The sequence below is a fragment of the Nymphalis io genome, chromosome 10 (genome assembly GCF_905147045.1).
Source record: "Nymphalis io chromosome 10, ilAglIoxx1.1, whole genome shotgun sequence".
NCBI classification, from domain to species: Eukaryota; Metazoa; Arthropoda; class Insecta; order Lepidoptera; family Nymphalidae; genus Nymphalis; species Nymphalis io.
This window is the reverse complement of record NC_065897.1, coordinates 186,029-206,121: the sequence shown is the minus strand read 5'-3', so window position 1 is coordinate 206,121 and position 20,093 is coordinate 186,029. Positions and strand designations below refer to the sequence as shown.

Genomic DNA, 20,093 nt, shown 5'->3' with positions numbered 1-20,093 from the left:
ATGTTTGCACGTGTTTTGTGGGCGTTATTGATATTTCTATTTTTTTTCTATGACAAGAATGGGTACGAAAATAGCTAAAGGGTCCAGTCTCTAACCTTTTAAATGGGTAGGTGTCTCACATGTATTTTCTTTGTAAGTGTGTCAGCTCTTTTGATCTTTATTAATATGTCATAGAACTATTATCAAATCGAAACTTTAGAAGAATTATTTTCATGATACAATATAAAGCTTTTATCTTTATACGTTGGTAATCGAAAGGCATTTGGCAAGCGCTTGATATTCTATAAGCACTGTAAGTGATTATGTGTCAAATAAACGAACATACAAGCTCTCACGTTTATATAAAAGAGATAATTATCACATTTTTTTCAGGAATAATTTAGAATCCTCATTCTCATCATCATCAAGTATTTCAATACTTAAAAACTCTCATTGAATTTTCAGTATTGAAATGTTTAAGTTTTTTCCTTTCGAAACATTCATCAGGGTTTGTAAGTTTAGCGAGCGATATTCGACCGAAACGTTGAGTAATGAATTGGAGGTACGATCAAAATGTTTCATATGTTTATTTAAACTTGAGCGTATTTGTGGAATTTTAAATGCATCGAGAATGACGATGTTGATATTAACTACCGGCAGCGCTGAAAGATAGATTTTTTTTTTATTTATAATCTTTTATGTAGGTTGTAGATTGGGTGAAATATTTGACATGTAAAACGTTATGTAAATGAAATAAAAACGAAATTTGCAAATAGTAATAAATTGTACATTAAGCAAATAAGCTTGAATTTTCTACAATAAACGAAATTTGGAATCAGTCAAGCCGAGTCGTGATCGTTATCGATTCTAGGTCGCACATTAATTTTAGAAAATTCTATCCCGCGATATCTCAGCAACGAATCTGGTAATAGCGCCGATACAGCGGGACCAAGACGCTGTATGACTTTCACATTGCTCAAAGGGTTATTGTTCTCGATTAAAATAACTTTCGGTCGATTTTCAGGAATCGCGGATGAAAATAATATACGAGTTGCGAATTTGGAAGAATGTTTCGTTCGAAGTTCGAACAGACATTGTACTTTTCTTTTCATTAAATTGAAATTCGAAAGAAACATTTTGCAACAGATTGTAGACTTGTTGTAGCCGTAACATCGACGTACCCTTCCTGGAGAACTAGATTTAACAATTCAGTTCGGTAATAAACAATTAACGATAGTAGCTGAGGGAGTGATCTGTTGTCTTGTTCTTTAATCAATGGATCCCTGCAAACGAAAACGGGATCTATTTTATTTTCTAATCATAATTTAAGTTAATTTGCATTGCCAATATAACAACAATTTCACACTCATAACTTCTGTAACGTCTTTTAATTTTCGAGTCATATTTATTTATTATAAATTTAAAATTAATGTTCAAACTTTGGGTTAAGTCCGCTTTGTATTAGTCTTTGTCATCCAATTAAATAAAATTTATGAATTTTATAACGAAAATATCTTGGTTGTAATTTTTGCAGATTAAGGAATGGGAACATCTGAAATATTTTTCTTGTCTTATGAATAAATTCCGCAAAGTCTTAAGACGTAAATCCAGCGGAGAGCTTGACTCACTTTGATCGATTTCTGAATTGGACTTTTTAATGTTTCCAGGAGTTTATTGAATTTTTTTTGAAGTTGGTTTTGTTTAATTTGCTTTTAAATATATGCCATACAAAACCCCCCGTTGTTCTCGGTTGGTAATTTAGCCTCACAAGCAATTTCCTTCGGTCTTGCCTAACAACACGGACGTTGGTAGTTTTATTATATGATTATTATTTTCCGCTTATCCCACGCTCGATATTTTTGCCACATCTTCATTTTAGTATCATATATAAGAACTATGTTTTGTGTATTCATTCATCTAGAACTTGACCGTCGAAGTTGAAGTTTGAAGTGTTTATTATATTGTAAAAAAAAATATTACTACACAGTAGTCTGATTAAGTAATTTGTTATATTTTTATTTTTGAAATTGTTAATTAAAAAAAAAAATCTTGAAAGTTAATATATTACTTATTGTAATGTTCTTATGTGAAGGGTGCGTGTGTCCGAGTAATAACAGGCACAAATCTATATTTTAAAAGTTACTTTATAGTTTGGATTACATTTTACAAAATACATAATCAAAATTAAATATGGGACCACATTTATATTAATACATAATTGTCTCTAATCTTAACAATTTTTTTTATACAAGTTCAAAGTTTGATTACAGAAAATTTACTGCGATAAAGATAGGAAAATGAAAACAATTATTTGTCGTGATATTATTATTTCTTTTTATTGTATTGTAAAGATGAGGACGTTATCAGTCTAGCCATTTTTAAACTTGGGGCGATTGTTTAACGCTTTCGCCGCATATTTGTGGTAGGTGCGACGTGCAATTTTTGTATTAAGCAGGAATACGGTGAATTTTGTCGAGAAAACATTGTTATTGATTTTGTTTCTTCGAAGACGTTTATGTTTATTTGGAAACGATAGCAGATCCTACGATGGTTTTGTCCGCGCCGTCGGTGAGCTCACCTCACTTGCTTGCGCAGCGCTAAGGTTCTTCTAAGGTGTCGTGCTTAAAACTGTGGTAACACTTGTGAAATCACATTTACCGTAAAATGAAATATATTTTTTCAAGTAGCGCAAAGTTAGAGTACGGTTCAAAGCTACCCATAGTAATTATACAAAATTAACTTGACTGAGTTATTTTTAAAAATCTTAAAATGTATTTGCAAGGCATATTTGTAATCTCGGCTGTGGTTTGTCCGTTTGACCGGAACATCGCTGATATGTTACACGACCGTGATAAATTAATAAGTGGGTCGACTAAAATACCAATTACTAAAATAGCTCGCATTATATTTGTGTATTGTTGTGACACTTTTAAAAAAACCGTGACTTGGAGCCATTTCCATCCGGTCGCTAAACTTTTAGTATGGGGAGTCAGTTTCTAGACTAGGTCGTATCAACACTGATCATTCACTTTAGTCGCTAGCTTAAGATGACACTTATATTGTTGGGTGTTAGGTTTTAACTAATTACAAAAGAATGTGACGATATTTGTATCGTTGATCCTCGATTTGAGCTGTTCCCACATTTTCGCCATCAAAAACATTTTTTGACAAATGACAGAATAAATTTTTGCGATATTGCGATAATTTCACGGGGATTACTTTTTGGAACTGGAACCGGGCTTTAAACTCAAGCCACCGAATACAATGTTCGTATATTACGTAGTTGGGTTTTTCATCTGTAGAGGCCAAGGTCCCGCTGGGAACGACTATGATTCTTATCTGGAGGTGTCAAGGTCTGGAATACTTAATGTATTAGTTTTGAATATTTATTATTTGCTGTTGCTATTAGATTCTCAAAATATATTTTTAAACAGGTTGTATTCTATATGGGTGGGATGAATAATTATCATCCGAAACAATAAATAAAAATAGTCTTGAACGACGACTATCGCGGATTCCAACCGCCAAAAATTATCCATAATTTTTCCTCGGAACACTATAATTGAATACATCAAATAAAAAAAGATGATTACACAAAAATACTGCATGTACAAATAAATTGAAAACTTGAAAATATTATTTTCATAACGTATTAGAAAAGGAATTTATGAGCGGCATATAAAATTTAAATATATACAATGTCTAAACAGCTATTTCTGCAGTTTTTAATGATTACATGAAAAACTAACGTCTTTCTTGCCGGTTTCTGAAAAACCTACAATGTGAACAAAAGGTAGCTTTATATTTAATATAATTCTGTAAAACCACTTAATAGCACACTATAAAAGTGTGCTTCAGTTTTGTACTGGAAAATGCAGCGGTGACTGCTTTTTACACAATGTCCATTAAGTAGTTAGCAATAATAATGTGTAGCGAACAGTTTTGTGCTACTGTTTACTCGCTTGCTGCTGCTGTTCGAGAAGATATGATACGGCCGCGCTTCAACGCACCTTTTGTTCTATGCTCTTGATATAATACCTAGCTATAACACCAGCTTGCTCTTTATTTATATTTAATTTTTCTTTTGCAAATGCAAATGACGCATTTATAAAACATATTCAATCCATATGAGACTAGTATTCATATAAATAGATGAAATTGCGATAACAGTAACATCTGCCGTTGTCACGTTTATAAATCTTATAACCGAGCGTACCTCGCCTGCGGACACGAACCAATTACAAAACTCGATTCATCATACATTTGCAATTAAATGGATGTTATGTTGAATATTTAATACAAATGGACATCGTTTGGCAAACAGCTGTACGACGCGACGTCGAAATCTTCGGTTTTATATAATTGATCGGATAAAATTAACAATAGGTATCTAAAGTGCAATGAATTATGAAACCAGTTATAAAGTGTTTTTTCAAAATTGTTTAATTATAATATATTTTATGCAGAATAATATAACATTAGTCTTGATCTGCTTTGGAATAAAACTTTGAAATAAAACAAATAATAGCGTTTTAAAAAATATAAAGTATGAAACAATTAAATACTAAAACTCATATATTATTGACAAACCCTTTACAATTTTGCTCCTGTTTGAGACTCGGGTATTAATCACCATCGCACGCAACTACGACGCGGTCCAATCAGCTCACAGCTCACAGGGATCTTCAAAGAACCTTTACAAATATTGACAAACTTACGCCAGGTCAAGTTATTTTATGTTTTTCATCAAATTATTAAGTATAATGTTTGCGGAGATTAATTTTTTTAATTAAATAAATTATCATTAATCATAGCAAGAATGGGTACTTGCCCACCTACCTACTTATAATACTTGGCAAAAATTGAGTTTTTGTTCGTATGACGTGCGGTAGACATTTCCTGTCCAATTACTCAGCGTGCCGTAAATGCCGATTGTTCAGAAAATAACAAGACGTCTCTCCCCAATGGTCTGCGGTAATGGATATCGCCTCTACACAGCAATTGCTTTTCTCCGGGTTCGATGTGAATTAGACATGGAAGCTGTTTGTGGATAATAATATCTCTGTTTGCTTTGGCGGATAAATTGCCGTCCGTTCTCAATTAACGTTCAAATTATTCATTAAAATATAATTTATATTTACGAGTACGTAATAAGTTTTAACGTTACCTCGTCTACGTTGCTGCAATAATACAAAATGTTAATTGAGATTGTCCTCTTGTCTGAAGACTTTTATTATTTTATTTGAAGTTGTATTTTTATGCCAGCTACAAACATTTTTGTTATTAACAGGGAATTGTGGCATTACTGTTATTAATTAGTAGAGCTCTCCCCATTCATTTGCTAAGTGCTTGTGCTTCGTATTAAATGGCGATTATGTGATGCGACTTGCTTTCTACCGTGGCTTTAATTTCTGAGTAACATTAAATCTGACGTATAAGGATATAGTTTTTATAATTAAAATAACGGACAGATGTTTAAAAAAAATACAAATAAAAAGACAGTGTCAGAAACTACACGGGTTACAGTATGCCAGATGTAGCGTTTTATTACTGTTTTATAACTACAACTAAAATAAGTCTTAAATGCCTTCAGTACTTTACGGTTTGTGTAGATCTAAGAACAATAACTTCATTTACGTTACGTTAGTTTAGTCGCTTTACTCTAGATGACAATGTTTACAATACTTGAATAAACATAGTGCTTAAATATATTACACGAATCAAATAATTATATTATATGTTCGGTGTTTAAACGGCCGGGCATATCCGGGCGAAAAGTTCGTGTCGTAAATAATTGGAATGAAGACTAAACATATCCAAGTATCCTGTTAAATTATTTATTCTTCCCGACTGCACTGACCATCGTCGCGTTTGGACTCTACTACCACTTATCATCAGGTGGAGTAGAGTGATTAGTCCTCCCGGCAAAAAAAAACCCACTTGAAGGGTTAAGTCGGTTAGGAGATTTCACGTGTGGTACGAAGTGAGTTCTTGCAGAATAGCACTGTTGATTCCCAACAACTGCATACATTTTAATCAAAACATGTATTAAAATCCTTACATAATATCTTTTTATAAATATTACTTTATGTTCAGCTTGTATGGGCACGAACATGTTGAACAGAAAGTTTTGTGCGTTGTCCAAACAAATGCTCAGCGCGTTTGTTCGTCCGTAAAACGGTATAAGACAGATGTCGAAAAATCCTTTTTTCAGAAACGTTACATTTTGTGAGTTTTACAGAGTAATCATTTATTATCAAACGTTTCCATACTTCAAGAGGTAGGCAATCTTTGTTGAAGGGAATCTTTGAAGAAGACTACGAGCTCTCGCTCTTTTATATCATCATCAAATATGAGATAAATTGTACACAAAAATATGTACCACTTGAATCTGTGTGTTGTTCTCTGGGATTTGAACCAAAAGTCTTCGCGATCGTGATCGGATCGAATAACTTCCGCCGTCATCGAATAAACTCGGCTCAGTTATAATAAGTAATAAAACTTCTATCACGTTAAAAAAAAATGTTTTACATTTTTCTATTTAGCATATTACGAGCATTCTTAAATCTATTACATCTTGCTTGGTTACACTTTATAGTTGAAGTTTCATTTATTATTTTTAACGTTTCTATGATATAGAAATTAATTTACAAACCATTATCTTATTACATATAATAGAAACTGGGCGACGGATTCTAATCGTAATAATTATTTATAATTTGTAAGTCTTTATCTTTACAAATTATAACTAAATTTAAAAAGCATAAAGTTTTGCTTTTTAAATTATAAAAACAAATACACAACAACAAAAGCAGCTCAATACAAAATTTGTGTCAGATCGTTAGGCCGTTACCGAGATACACGAAATAAGTTTACATACATATACACAACAATTGTTAATTTAATATTATGTGATTAAATTGTGTTTATTGTTTTGTGAGGAATTTCACGTTTTATAGTTATAAGATTGTTTAAAATGTTATCCAGTTTGTGAGACAAACACTGACCTCTTTAATAAACTTTGTATAAAACGACTTCATTAGATACTCTTTGATTTCACGTAGAACGCAACGCAAGTGAGGGCCGAAAGATATTTTGAGGAAAATGCAAACCACTCGTTGCCATCATCAATTAATAATTTAAAACATAATATTTAGCTTTTTTCATAATATTGTTGGTATTTGTAATATAAAATAACCAACATTTGTTGATTTATTTATTTGGTACACATAACTTATTACAGTCAGTAAAAGCAATACATTATTATACAAAAATACACCCTACAATATTTCACAACGCGTGCACAGACAGCGTAAGTAGACATACTAGAGGGTTAGTTAGGTACTATTCTTTAAAATATTAAATAAATAAAAATAAATAAAGATTAGTTTAGGAATTCAGAAACCAAAAAAAAAGACACTACGAGGGGAGGTCAAAAACTCCGCGGAATGGCAGGGAAAGGTGTCTAAATTAATCGTATTGTTATTTTTTCTTTTTAATATATTTACTATAAGCCTAAACATTTGTCAGATTTAGCAAAAAGTATGTTTATACACTTGGATTTTTTTGTATAGGCCATCAAAATTGCTGTCTTAAAAAAATCCACTTTTATTAATGTTGATAACAAATAGTAATAATCTGAGGGAGCTAGAATTGGACTATAGATTGTTTCGTTGCCACATTTTTGTAAGGCTGCCAATGCAACATGGCTTTTGTGAAGGGCAGCACACCTCGAGACCATGTTCCCCGCCTTGATGGCTTCTTTTAATTTTTCCAGTACTGCTGCGATAATCCGGCTCTCCAATCCAGCTGTGCCAATCGTTGAGCGACCCGTCAAACCAATTTTGTTATTAAAAGAAATAATTTAAAAATCAAATAAAACAAACCTAACAATCGTCCGTCCTGGCACCTCTTCCAGGTGGAGACCTATCAATTTATATAAAAGGACTGAAGATAAAAATACATAAATAAGATTATCGCTTTGTCCGCAGGATCAGAAGACTCGGAATGTGGTTCTAATCGGCTCACAAGGGTCATTGGAGGAGAAAACGGTCACTGTGTGTTATGGTGCCGACTTCGTTAACGTCACCTTCGTGAATTTCTGCTGCACGAGGAAGGAGATAGCCAAGGTACCCAGTATTTATTTGACATAGAGTAAGTAAGTAGTAAATTTTTGTATCAGGTATATAAGAAAGTTGTTGCGACGTTAACTCGTCGCTCTGCCTCTGGAAACTTTTAAAAATAAATGCTATTATATAGTTTACTAAAATTTTAAAATTTGAACAAATCAAAACAAAAAGTAAGCTTTTTGTTAAAAGTAATAATTCTCATGATTCCAAAGATAAAAATTGTGCTGCGAATGACTTCAATATCTAAAGACAAAAAATAGTAGCGTAAAAGTAACATAAAAATTTAATTAATTAAAATGTAAATTCATGTCGCCAACTAAATGTACAAGTTTATATTCGACGTTGGAGGTCTCTATAGCCAATCTTTTTTTAATTTAGATATTAAAAGTTGTGAGGCTTATTATGTCATAATATCTTATTCATGTAATTTGACAGAAAAACTTTTATAATTTAAATTAAAAAAAACTTACTACTTAAAAAAATAAACTTAATATTTTATTTTAAATTTTATGTGAAGATAATTTTTACATACTTGTCATAAGTTTAAATTTGATAATATGACGATCGGTATATTTTTAATTATATATTAAAATATACACAATATACTTTTTAAAAAAAGAATTTATTATTGGATAAATAAATATATATATATTTATTGCAATGTTACGTTTAGAGAAATGTTTGAATTGAATGTGTATTCCTGTAATTCTGTAGTCTGATTTATTAGAAACCGCTTCGAGACGTTCGATGTATTCGTCCGCATGTCCGCAATGCCGGCGTGATTGTGTGCCGTGCAAACTTAAACCATCCAATGTTCTTATTTGTAGTCTGACATTAAGACCTGAGGTGGTCAAGCGGATTTAGAACGAGCTTGACGGAGCTTTGTGACCGTAGTCATTTACATTTACCGATACTGAATAATATTTGTGCTAGATCGCAATATAACTGTGCTTTTAATTTGTACTTGCATTACATAATTATTGCCTTGCTTAGAAATTTTGACTAATATTAACTTGTAGCTTTTGGGTTGGTTATAAAGTTCAAACAGATTTGAGGTAAGGTTTTGCGTCGCTCTTTGTTAATACAGCTGTGGCTGTAATTCGGTCAGGAATACATTACAATGGATGGAGATATTATAGGGCACAAATTTGTGCATACACATGGCTGATAGACCCGGGACTGGACGAACATGATTAATGAAGCATATTTTTTTCTTTAATAATATATTATTGTTATACACAGAATTTCATGTAAAAGGTATTATATGTGACAGTATCGCATTGACCCTGGCTCTTATTTATTTATTTATTTATTTATTATTAATATAATTATAAAATATCTCTTGGATACATACACCAGGAGGCTATGGTGTAGTAATTTTAAAAGACCTTTAAATACAACATTTCGTAATTAATATAGACGATGTGTTCGACGTTGTGAGCTTACAAATTGTACAAGTACAAATTTAAAAACCTCCCGAAGCATATTTTTCGTAATTATCACTTGTCAAGTGTGGATTTGCAAAACACGGTCGTTGTGAGAAGAGAGTGCGGCTTACCGTAATTTATAACAATTATCTCATATTCGTTACAGACTGTTTTATATTTCAGCGCTTGTGTCACATTAGTTAAATTTAGTATCAAATGTTACGTTTTGGCAGAGGGGGGGGGCACCGAGCGGCGTACGCCTTACCGCACTGTAAAGTGATGTTTTAAACGCGATTCGCCACGTGGAAAGATGAACGAACGTAGAGACGTGTATCGCTATACGAGATCCTTTACGCAGCTGTACCTTTAGCATATATAAACTTAAAGTATCGTAGTTTCTAAGGGTTCAGGTCTATACATAATTTAACGAACGGAGATGGAAGCTTAATGAACAGCTTAGAATACCGTCCGCCATACCATCGGAGGATAATCCCTTCGAAAGACGCTCCGTTTTGCCTTGTTATCTGATATATGAATCAATAACAAGGCCGCGTCGTTCGCGTTGTTAAATGTATTTTTAATATGTCAGTCGACGGGGAAATGTTATCGATACTGTTAGTAAGAGTTTTATTGTGAGTCAACCTCCTACAATACATCATAGGGAGCGGGGAGTCGACGTAGTGTAGGAGGCTGACTCACGATCGAACTCCTTACTACAATAATACATTGCTGGCAGTTAGCTGCCATTAGATAAATGAAAAATAAGAAAGATATAAGATCTTTTGTCATTTTGCATAATAATAATATATTTTGATATACAGTTTGTATGGCTGAATGGAAATTAGAGTTAAAAAACCCATAATTATCGTTTTCTGCATGTACAGTGTGATAACTTTTGAATGTTGGAGCATTGTAATGGAAGTTGTCATTAATCAGTATTGGCCGCACTTATATTATTTTGGTACATTTAGTCGCTGTCCCCCAACAAGAGACATTATGCTCACTAAAGTGGTTTACGAAGACGTGTACTCATGGGCGTGAAGATCGTCGCCATAAATATGAAGTCCTTATTATTTACCCTAACGATTAACTCACAAGTTTAACGGCTTTGAAACGTTTTCAGTTCCAATCGATCAATTCCCTTGGGTTTTCCGATATGGACTCTCACAAAGTAGTTTTATAAGTCGACCATTACTCTAAGTCGGCTCTAATCTGAAGTTTTTGTGGATTTTGTGGATCAATGTCGACGGTTTGATTTAATTTTATAAACTGATTAATATTACTCAGAATATAATATTTATTCGGAGTTATGATTTTTCTTAGTTTGATCTGATTGTCTTTGATAATTATTAGTTATTATTATAACGATTTGGTAAAATCACAATTTTAGGAAACTTATAAGCTTAAAAAAAAACTTGGAAACCTAAATTAAACCTAAAAGAGAATATAAAACAGTTCTTGTGATTTTGAAAAGTATCATGCAAAAATATTATATATTTGTTTTTAAATCCACGCGAGCTTAAACTAATACTGGATGGATGCTGGGAGAGGCCGCTGTTGTTGTCGATCGTGATTTATATAATATTGATTTGGAGACGTGTTTCAGTATTCATAGTATCTCAATCAGACAAATAAAGAATTGTATATTGAAACAGAAAGCCACTTGATATAACGAGTCGGTGTCAAAGTCATTATAAGTATTTCTCGAATGCGGTCGATGGATATTGAAAAGTTTCCCTCCAAACTTTTCTCGCGGCTGTTCTATCGTTACAAAGAACTCAGTTAAGTATATTTTGTATCAATTTAAGGAAAATCCTTTGTAGTGTTAGCTTGATTGTGTGTTTCAGATTGGGTTGCATTGGTTTTTATGTTATCTTTCAAATCGTTTTTGTGTTTATTAAAATAAGTATATCTATGACTATTTTTGTATTGACTTTAATCGAAAAGAATATATTTTATGAACAGAAAGTTAAAATACATGATTTTGCGGCTATTACATAAAGTATTAAATTATCAACAAAAGAGAAATGTTATTTGTACATAAAAAAATGAAATAATAATCATGATGTCGTAATTCAAATAAAGTAACTGGTTCGTTTGGTCAGGGGGTCAGTATTTATGTCTACAGATCACGAAGCATAAACCATTGTTGGGTTTTTCTGTCAAGTAAGCGCTGATTTTGAATGTTGGCAGTGATTCTCGGAGTACTTTGGGACGAACGAAACCTGATTGGTCTGCGACTAACCTCGTCAATCTTATCGGAATCCAGGAATAAAGAGTGCACCTGTGCTGTGCAAATACTTGTGTATTATGAATTATAATATCCCTCGTGCAGATAGATTTGGTTCACGTACGTATTTTTGTTGTTATAATATATGTTGCAGCTGCTAGCCCATAGATGGCGGTGTGCTAAATACGTCAATATCTGAATCGCGGTGTCCAGATTTCCGGAGTAGAGTGACCTAGCCATATTGGGATTCATGTTAAGTTCAAATTTGCGATGTCGCTGTTTTGTCGTCGCGTCGTTTCGTATAATTATTTTGATTTTTTTCATTAATTTTTTATAGCACTGATAATATTGAATACTTTATGGCTTTAGGTAGCAATTATTAATTCGGTTGTAATTTTGTACTATTTTTTTTATTTCAGTTTTAGATTATTACTTTTTATTTTTAAATTTACCTATTCCATAGTTGTAACTTGTAGGACTTTATACAGTTCCAATTAAATTGTTTAGTTATAAGTAGATTAGAAGGGTTGTAATTTGTTTCTGTTACTTGCTGCTGCTTTACCCATGGGCAACTATACATAAATATGACATGATTTACATAGTTTGGCCTCTTTATCCCGTTTAACTGGATTTTTTATTATGACGCGGGCGGAGCCGGGGATATTAAATGCAACTACTATAACTACGTTTCTATTTAATATTTATCCTCGAAACTTAGTGCTGTAGAAAACGAATGTACATATTATTCTGTATACAATTTTATTTTACGTTAAAACTAAAGTAAAAGCTGTATGTTCTATTATTTTAGCTTAGCGCCTTATTATTTTATATAAAACGAAAAGCTTATTCATAGAAACCCCCTTTTAATCTTTATCAACTCTAGTAAATTAGACGGACAATAAAAGCTTTCATAAATCGCTTCGTTTTCAACAGTCTAGGGCAGTGGTTGGCCCACTTGATGCTTATATTGAACTATTTTAAATTTCAATTAACACCTAAATAATTTGAATTAAACAACTGCTTGTGGCCACGGACACTTCAAAGTGTTTGAAACTTTATGAAATGATAAAAAAAAAACCATTTAATATATACGCGATAAATCCGTTCATAGTTGTGCAATTTAATTTGTAACAATCCCGAAACCTAAGAAATCATTACCTAAATATTTTTTGTTTCCGGCTCGCGACACCGTGGCTAACCCGTGTTTGTGACCCTTTTACAGAAAAGGTTGAGTGTCTCCGGTCTGGGGGTTTAAAGGTGACTATTGATTTACGGTCACTTTCCAAATACAGTGAGGCGATTTTATTTCTACTGTTTTTAATTTAATTTCGCCCTAAATAATTACTCATATTTGATGTATATGAAATATTATAGAATCTCTAGACAGGTATCTTATGGGGAATCATGTACCCAGCTAAGTTAGCTCGGATACAGCCACGGCGCACATGACAATAATTGTAGTTGCTTCAATTATATGCTAACGTAGTACAACAGTAATTTATAGATTATTATGCCAAATTATTTGGATTACTTATGTGTTACACATACACATACTTGCTTTTAGAAACACCTGCCTTGCCTCTTTAAGTTTTATTTTATCACTAATGTTCTCATTTCCCCTCCAATGACGCGTAAGGCTGCGTTAAGACTCTCCCCCACTTGTCCCCAAGGACGTCAGTAGTCCATAAGGTCGACCTGCGACCTTCACATAGTTTGGTGACTTTTTAGGCGTTATAAGTTGGCATAGCTCCAACTTATTATAATATTTGATTGTAACTTGGTTTCAATATTTCGCTCCATGAGTTTTTGTCATTGCCCTATACGCCATTTTGTCCGCCAGATTAACGGCCCTGTTTTGCATATGAATAAACATATTTTTTTCTTAATTATAAAATCATGAAGTGATCTTTAATTTTTTTAATTTTTTGTTGATATGCTACATGTTATTGAGACACAAATTGAATAATAAGCTCTGTGTACAGGTAATCTAGGGCCGGCCAACATTAGCGAGTTCTCGGAAATTCTTTTTTTTTCGTATATGTATTCTCAAAAATGGACTGCGACGGACCACATTTCCTGTCGCATGTCACGTGTACTTCAAACACGAAATCAGTCGCTGTCGCTCGGTTGAGATGAGAGGAAAAAATATTGACTGAATTTTGCAATCAATGTCATCGTGCATAATCGAATTTAAGTCATTCCTCGGAACATTCGTGAAGCATAGACGACAAGAAACGCAACACTGCCGGTGTAGGTAGTAACGGCGGGATCTATGAGAGGGGCGAGAAGGGGCGCACGAGTGAAATATATAATTTTGGTGGCCTAGGCGCACCCTTAATATAGAAAAGTACGGATGTAATGCAAATTCGTTTGTGTATATATTATATGATTAAGTATCCTCTTAAACTTGCTCACGATTGTCATGTAACAATCTTTGCCGTTGTTGCGTCGCTTTGAAGGATTCATTACTCAGAGGCGAAAAGGATAAATATATATATATTATATTTCATATATATATATATATATATATATATATATATATATATATATATATATATATATATATATATATGAAATTTTAAAATTATATAAAGAATACAACAATATACTTGAAACACTTTAAATGACTTCATTCTAAAATGTAATTAACGATTTTTATTCTTTTGTTATTTCACAAATTTTGTTTGTAATTGTATTTTAATTAACGGAATTTTTACAATTATATGTAAATTTTTGATGATCAGTTTTAATGTACAATTAATAGCTGCACACATATTCTTCGATAACATCTAAATATTCCGATGGATATTAGGATGGATTATATGGAAATGAAACTCTATCATGGACACAGGATGGGGATCCGGTAACGTATCAGGACGTAACCTCCGGTTTGGATAGCCATTTTCCGAAAATAACATTTTTTTTTAAATGAATGATTGGTATATAATTGTAAATGTATTTATAAGACTGTCCATCGGGGTATGTACCCCAACCACTCATTCCTTATTTTACCCCTAAAAACTATCGTTGCCTCAATACTGTCAGGGGAGTGTGCTCTAAAAATTGTTAGTGCATTGGCGATGTAAGGAATTGTTGATATTTCTTACAGCGTCTTATCAGGTGGCCAAATTATAACTAAAAATATATTATAATACAAAATAAGGGGTAGATTTAAACGCTTCGATGGTCCGTTTCTGAAAAAGTACATCGTGTGAATGGCAATGATTATATACAGAAAAGTTTAAATGAATAAAAGAAAATATATAATGATACAAACCAATAGACGCCCAGACGATAAGCTTACTTAATACTTAAAAGTAAATTAAAATTTTAATCAGTAATAAAAAGAAAGCAACACAAAATATTTTATAAAGTAAATAGGAAAAACGAGCTTCGCCCCAGAGGGGTAAATGGGTCAAGACAAAGGCCACGTTAGTCTACAAAAGGCTAAAATAGAACGACGTGGCTGTTAGATGCTCTCCAATACTTTACTTTACTTAAACACAGAAATGAACTAACTTATAATGTCGTTTGCCCGTAGATGTGGACCGAGGAGCTTTTCAGTTTGGCGTACAATCTGAATCAGTTCAACAACCCTACGATAAAGTTTCTAGAGAAGCTGCACACGAAGATCGTCCTAAAAGCAGACAAATCTGGGAAAATACTAGTGAAGAAGTGAGTATTGCCATTAATTGTATTCAGCAATATTGTTAGTATCATTATTTATAACGACAATCAAAAACGACAAAATATTGGACGTCCAGTTTACTGTGTCCGTCCCGTATGCAACAAATACAATTTTATTTTATTATTAAGATAATTACATTTATATTCTTTAATTAATGGTTTATAATATATAGTACCAATTAGTAGTAGAATATCAATTATTCAAGAAATAATTATTGAACACGGATAAAATTCTTTCAATTTTTTCAGTATAAAATTTATAGGTCCTTATCTATAATATTCATATATGTATATCCTTTATGATTATAAAGAGCAGTCGTTTTCTATGTAATGTTTAATTGAAAAATCTACTTAACCAATATCCATAAAATGTATACGAAGAGATGCGTCGCGTTTCGGAGAATAATTTAGTATATAGTAATATTATAAAAGTAGTTTCGCAGTGTAACCCCCATAACCAAATAGGTACTGTAATATCTTCAGCTGACTCATTTGATTCGTCCAGGAATCAAATGAACTTACTGTATCTGTTATATAGTATTTGCAATTAAAATTTATAAATGTGCAGCTGGTTCTTACATGATACTTAACCTAAAATAACCGCTAATCAGATTTTTATGTTGTTTTATAATAATTGTACGATAAAAATGAAATAAGTGTTCACGTTATTGGACCATGGAATTTCACTTTTATCGCGCCCAAACAGGTTAAGATGTTTTTTTATTACGCATATACTAAGTAACGACTAGATTAATTATAATTACCGAAGACGAAAGTGAGATTTTGTAAGAAACAATGCTCTGTATCATTACACAAGGCGTCTCCAGTGAATAGTAAATAGTACAAATGTATAGTCGAAGTTTAGGTGAATAAAGTTTCGTTCGCGGCGGTTCTCATATTTCGAATTTATATTTCAACAAAGTGATAATTGTATTTAATATGAATGATATGAAGTACATGTAAATAGGTTTCGCTGTTTTTCTATCCAAATATTTTAGTGTAGATTTTTTAAATCGCCTGTGTTAAATGAAATTGACGTTTTCTATATAGAAGCTATTAATATGTAAAATAATTTCAATTGATCTTATATAGTTACTTTGACCTTAAAAAGAAACAACATCAAATGACAACATCATGTAAGTCGTAGACCAATATCTTGAAAGTCGTAGTCTTTTAAGACCGTTTTCCTGTATTTATAATGCTTACGAAATTTACCTCCTCCTCTATCATATTTCCACTATGTTTCGTTATTGTGGAAATATTTAATTATTACAATTATTTATTTTCAGGCAATATTTTTTATTTGACATCCTGTAAATAGTCGTGTCCTTATAAATTGCTCTTGGCTCTTGAATATGCTAAATAGTTCAGAGTTTTGAAGCAAGTCTTTTTTTATTTTATACAGTCAAGCTTTTAATTATAAAAATAGGTTTACTACTACTAATCGCTCTAATATCAGTAACTTCTCGTCTGATTTAAAAAACCTTTTTTGCGTTGGATAGTCCGTTTATTGATAAAGTTTATGAGCCATATAACTGCGGCACCGCACGCTGCGGCCTTAAGGGAGCAGTAACCATAAACACCAACTAATCCGGCAAAGTGTAGGCAAGTGCGTTATGCGAGAACAACAGGCGACACGGGAGCGGCGGGCGGCGCAGTGGGTGGAGACACGTATCATAAAAGTTTACCGTGAGAGCGACCGCACGCCACTACTAGGACAATTTTATAATTTTATATATGAAAACACACACATTTTGTGTGTCCGTGGAAAATTTCTTCATTCATCTTGTATTTGATGTCATCTTGAATAGGTTTAAGAATCGTTTATATACATATATGTATATTTACATTGTGCGGTGTAATGTTTGTCCCTCGTGCTACTAGTATATAAATTTAATAGTTGTTCATTGATATATCTATGTATTGTATTTCAATGGTCGGCTTGAGTTTCTTGCCGGTTCTTCTCGGAAGAATCTACTTTCGATCCGGTGGTAGTTTTACGTTAAATATAATTCTGTAAATTTACGATTCAGAAGTGTTTGTAAAAGATTACGCGAATAAAGTGTGTTTTGATTTTTGTTTTTTTTTTTTTTAAATTGGAAAACCTTTTTTCAAATATTATTATTTGATCATTCGTTATGTTTTAATAAAAGTCAATATATATTAAAACCAGTTTCGGTGTGTATATTGAAACTTATGGGCACACATAACTTAGAAGCATTTCGTAAGCACTGCATACTACTGCTCCACTTATACTTACATTTACCTCCACTGTTAGGGGAATACATAGAATCGCTTTGGAGATATAGTTGGTAATATCATAATGCGGAAACTTTACCGTGGTGTGAGAGAGATACGTGCAACAGGCGCATTTCTATTCGTAAATAAACGGTAAACTTTTGTGATGGATACTACAGATTTTCTAATATTATAAAGATGAAGAGTTTATCTGTCTGTCTATTTGTTTGTTTGATCGCTCAGGACTTACCAGCCCAATTGACAAAATAGGTAGAACATTTATTGAGAAAGATAAGATGTAATGAACAGCTAAGCATATAACATCAAGCCGATGACGTGAGGCGGCAGAGTCGCACTTAGCGTATGGTAGAATGACACGGTTCGCGGGCCACCACTGTAAATTTACGGTACTGTGTAAGTTTTACGCGAGTGCCAACGGCTGCAAAAAAAATAACTCAATCGGAGAATGGTATTGGTTCCTATATTATACTCGTACGAAAAAAAAAACAAATAATCACTTGCGGGCCGCTGCACTCCCTCAATCCAATCGCTTTTAATGTGTTTTTATTAATGTATGTGACACTACAAAGTTAATATAAATGAAACTAGACTTTTCATATAATACTTATTTTTGCGAGAAGCATTGAATTATTATCAATATACGTTTTATTACTCACTGGTTCCAACATTTTGTTTTATATTAAAGATGTAATCGTTTCGTTTCGACACATTGCAATTACTGCGAGTGTTGTATGTATATTTCTAAACGTTTTGAATACTTTTTATTAAAAAAAATGATTTTATTTTCAACTACGGTCGACTATTCACGATTGGAACATTTATCCCCATTTCGCGTGGTGGATTAAGCAAACGTTATCGTTAGACGACAGTTTGAATATTATTTTATTTTAATAACTGCAACAAAACAGAAAGAGAACTGAATAATAAGAGTATATTTATTAACCTTCACATTCAGTAGTTCATGTAAATTATTAAATAAAAACTGTCAAATTAAAGTCGGTTAGAGAACGAGAACAGGAGAGTAGTGAATTCCAAAATATCTATTGCTTGGTGGTCTAACTATTTAAAGCGATATGATGTATGCACGTCTACATTACTAGACATGCATTTTTTCGCGTATTTGCACGCATGACATAATGGCCTCGATCGTCGGCACGCGTTCGTTTTATACCAATATTTGCTATAATCGATCTATACAGTTTATTTATCTTGTATAATTTTATTGGGGCCACCTGAATCTCTTAGATTCGACGGTGTTTATGTGAACATTCAGCGCCGTAATTTATAACCTATATACATAATATTAAGGAGCGGAATTGTGTGTACGTTGCTGATCGAAACGTTTTTTTAATATATTTAGTTTATGCTTTGATAGTATATTTTGTTTTATAAGTAAATTATTTTTTGTTGGCAACCGCTGGAGCAGTGTGATATCGAATTAAGGCCACGGCGGGTTAAACAACGGAATAGCAAATTGAGACGGTTTGATATAGATTGTCTGAAATAGATATAATCATTCGATTACTTTTGTCTAAACGTACACTCACACACGCACACATGTATACACACGCACGCACACGCACACGCACACGCACACGCATACCATTTAGTTTCAGAGATTGGTACGTTAAAGCAAATAAACTATTCAACTAATAGTTAAATAAATAAACATGTATCAATCAAAATATTTTTGATTCAAATATACTTTTACAAGTGCTTATGAATCGTCAATCGCTACCACCGGTTCGGAATGTGGATTCTACAGAGAAGAACCGGAAGAAACTCAGTAGTTACTTACTTTTTTTTACAAAAATACAAATTTGTATCAATAACATACACTTAGTTCCTGCACGAGATCCGGCAATCATTCAATACACGCATTTTGTCAGACAGATTTATAGAGTAGGATTCACAGAATAGACTTCACTCATAAGTTTAGTTTTTATTAGTAATTGAAGCTTCGTGGCAACTCAAGTATAGAGTGCGAAATTTTATTAAAATTCGCGTAATCATCATCAAATTGAACTGTGAATGTATTCTGTCGATAGACAAACTGATACAATTTACCTGTCAGGTACATTGAATCAACGATTTAATCTAATTCGACGCAATTCGCAAGATCCCGTAAGAACACTTTCGGTGTAACTTTATTATGTTCCTGTTATGGAGCTTTGGTTAGACAGCCACATTTTGAAATTAGGACCTTTACCGGGAATTGATGTTTGAAATGTGAAGGACATGCGAGGAAGTGTACTCAGACACATAGACTGCTATGACTTTGTCTATTCACATAATTAAATCGGCGGCTGGCTTTTGTGTAAGTACGTCTGGGTGGGTTTCTACCACATATCAATTATCCTACCACTAAATAGTAATACTCTA

General features: G+C 32.8%; 1 protein-coding gene across 1 annotated transcript in view; it reads left to right on the top strand.

Moving 5' to 3' along the window:
- LOC126771233 (1-phosphatidylinositol 4,5-bisphosphate phosphodiesterase classes I and II) overlaps positions 1-20,093 on the top strand; it is a 76,705-nt gene that overhangs the window by 7,557 nt on the left and 49,055 nt on the right. Inside the window, exons 3-4 of the mRNA XM_050491007.1 lie at positions 7,971-8,108; positions 15,307-15,440. Of these exons, the coding sequence (XP_050346964.1) occupies positions 7,971-8,108; positions 15,307-15,440 (272 nt within the window). The remainder of the gene's footprint in view (positions 1-7,970; positions 8,109-15,306; positions 15,441-20,093) is intronic.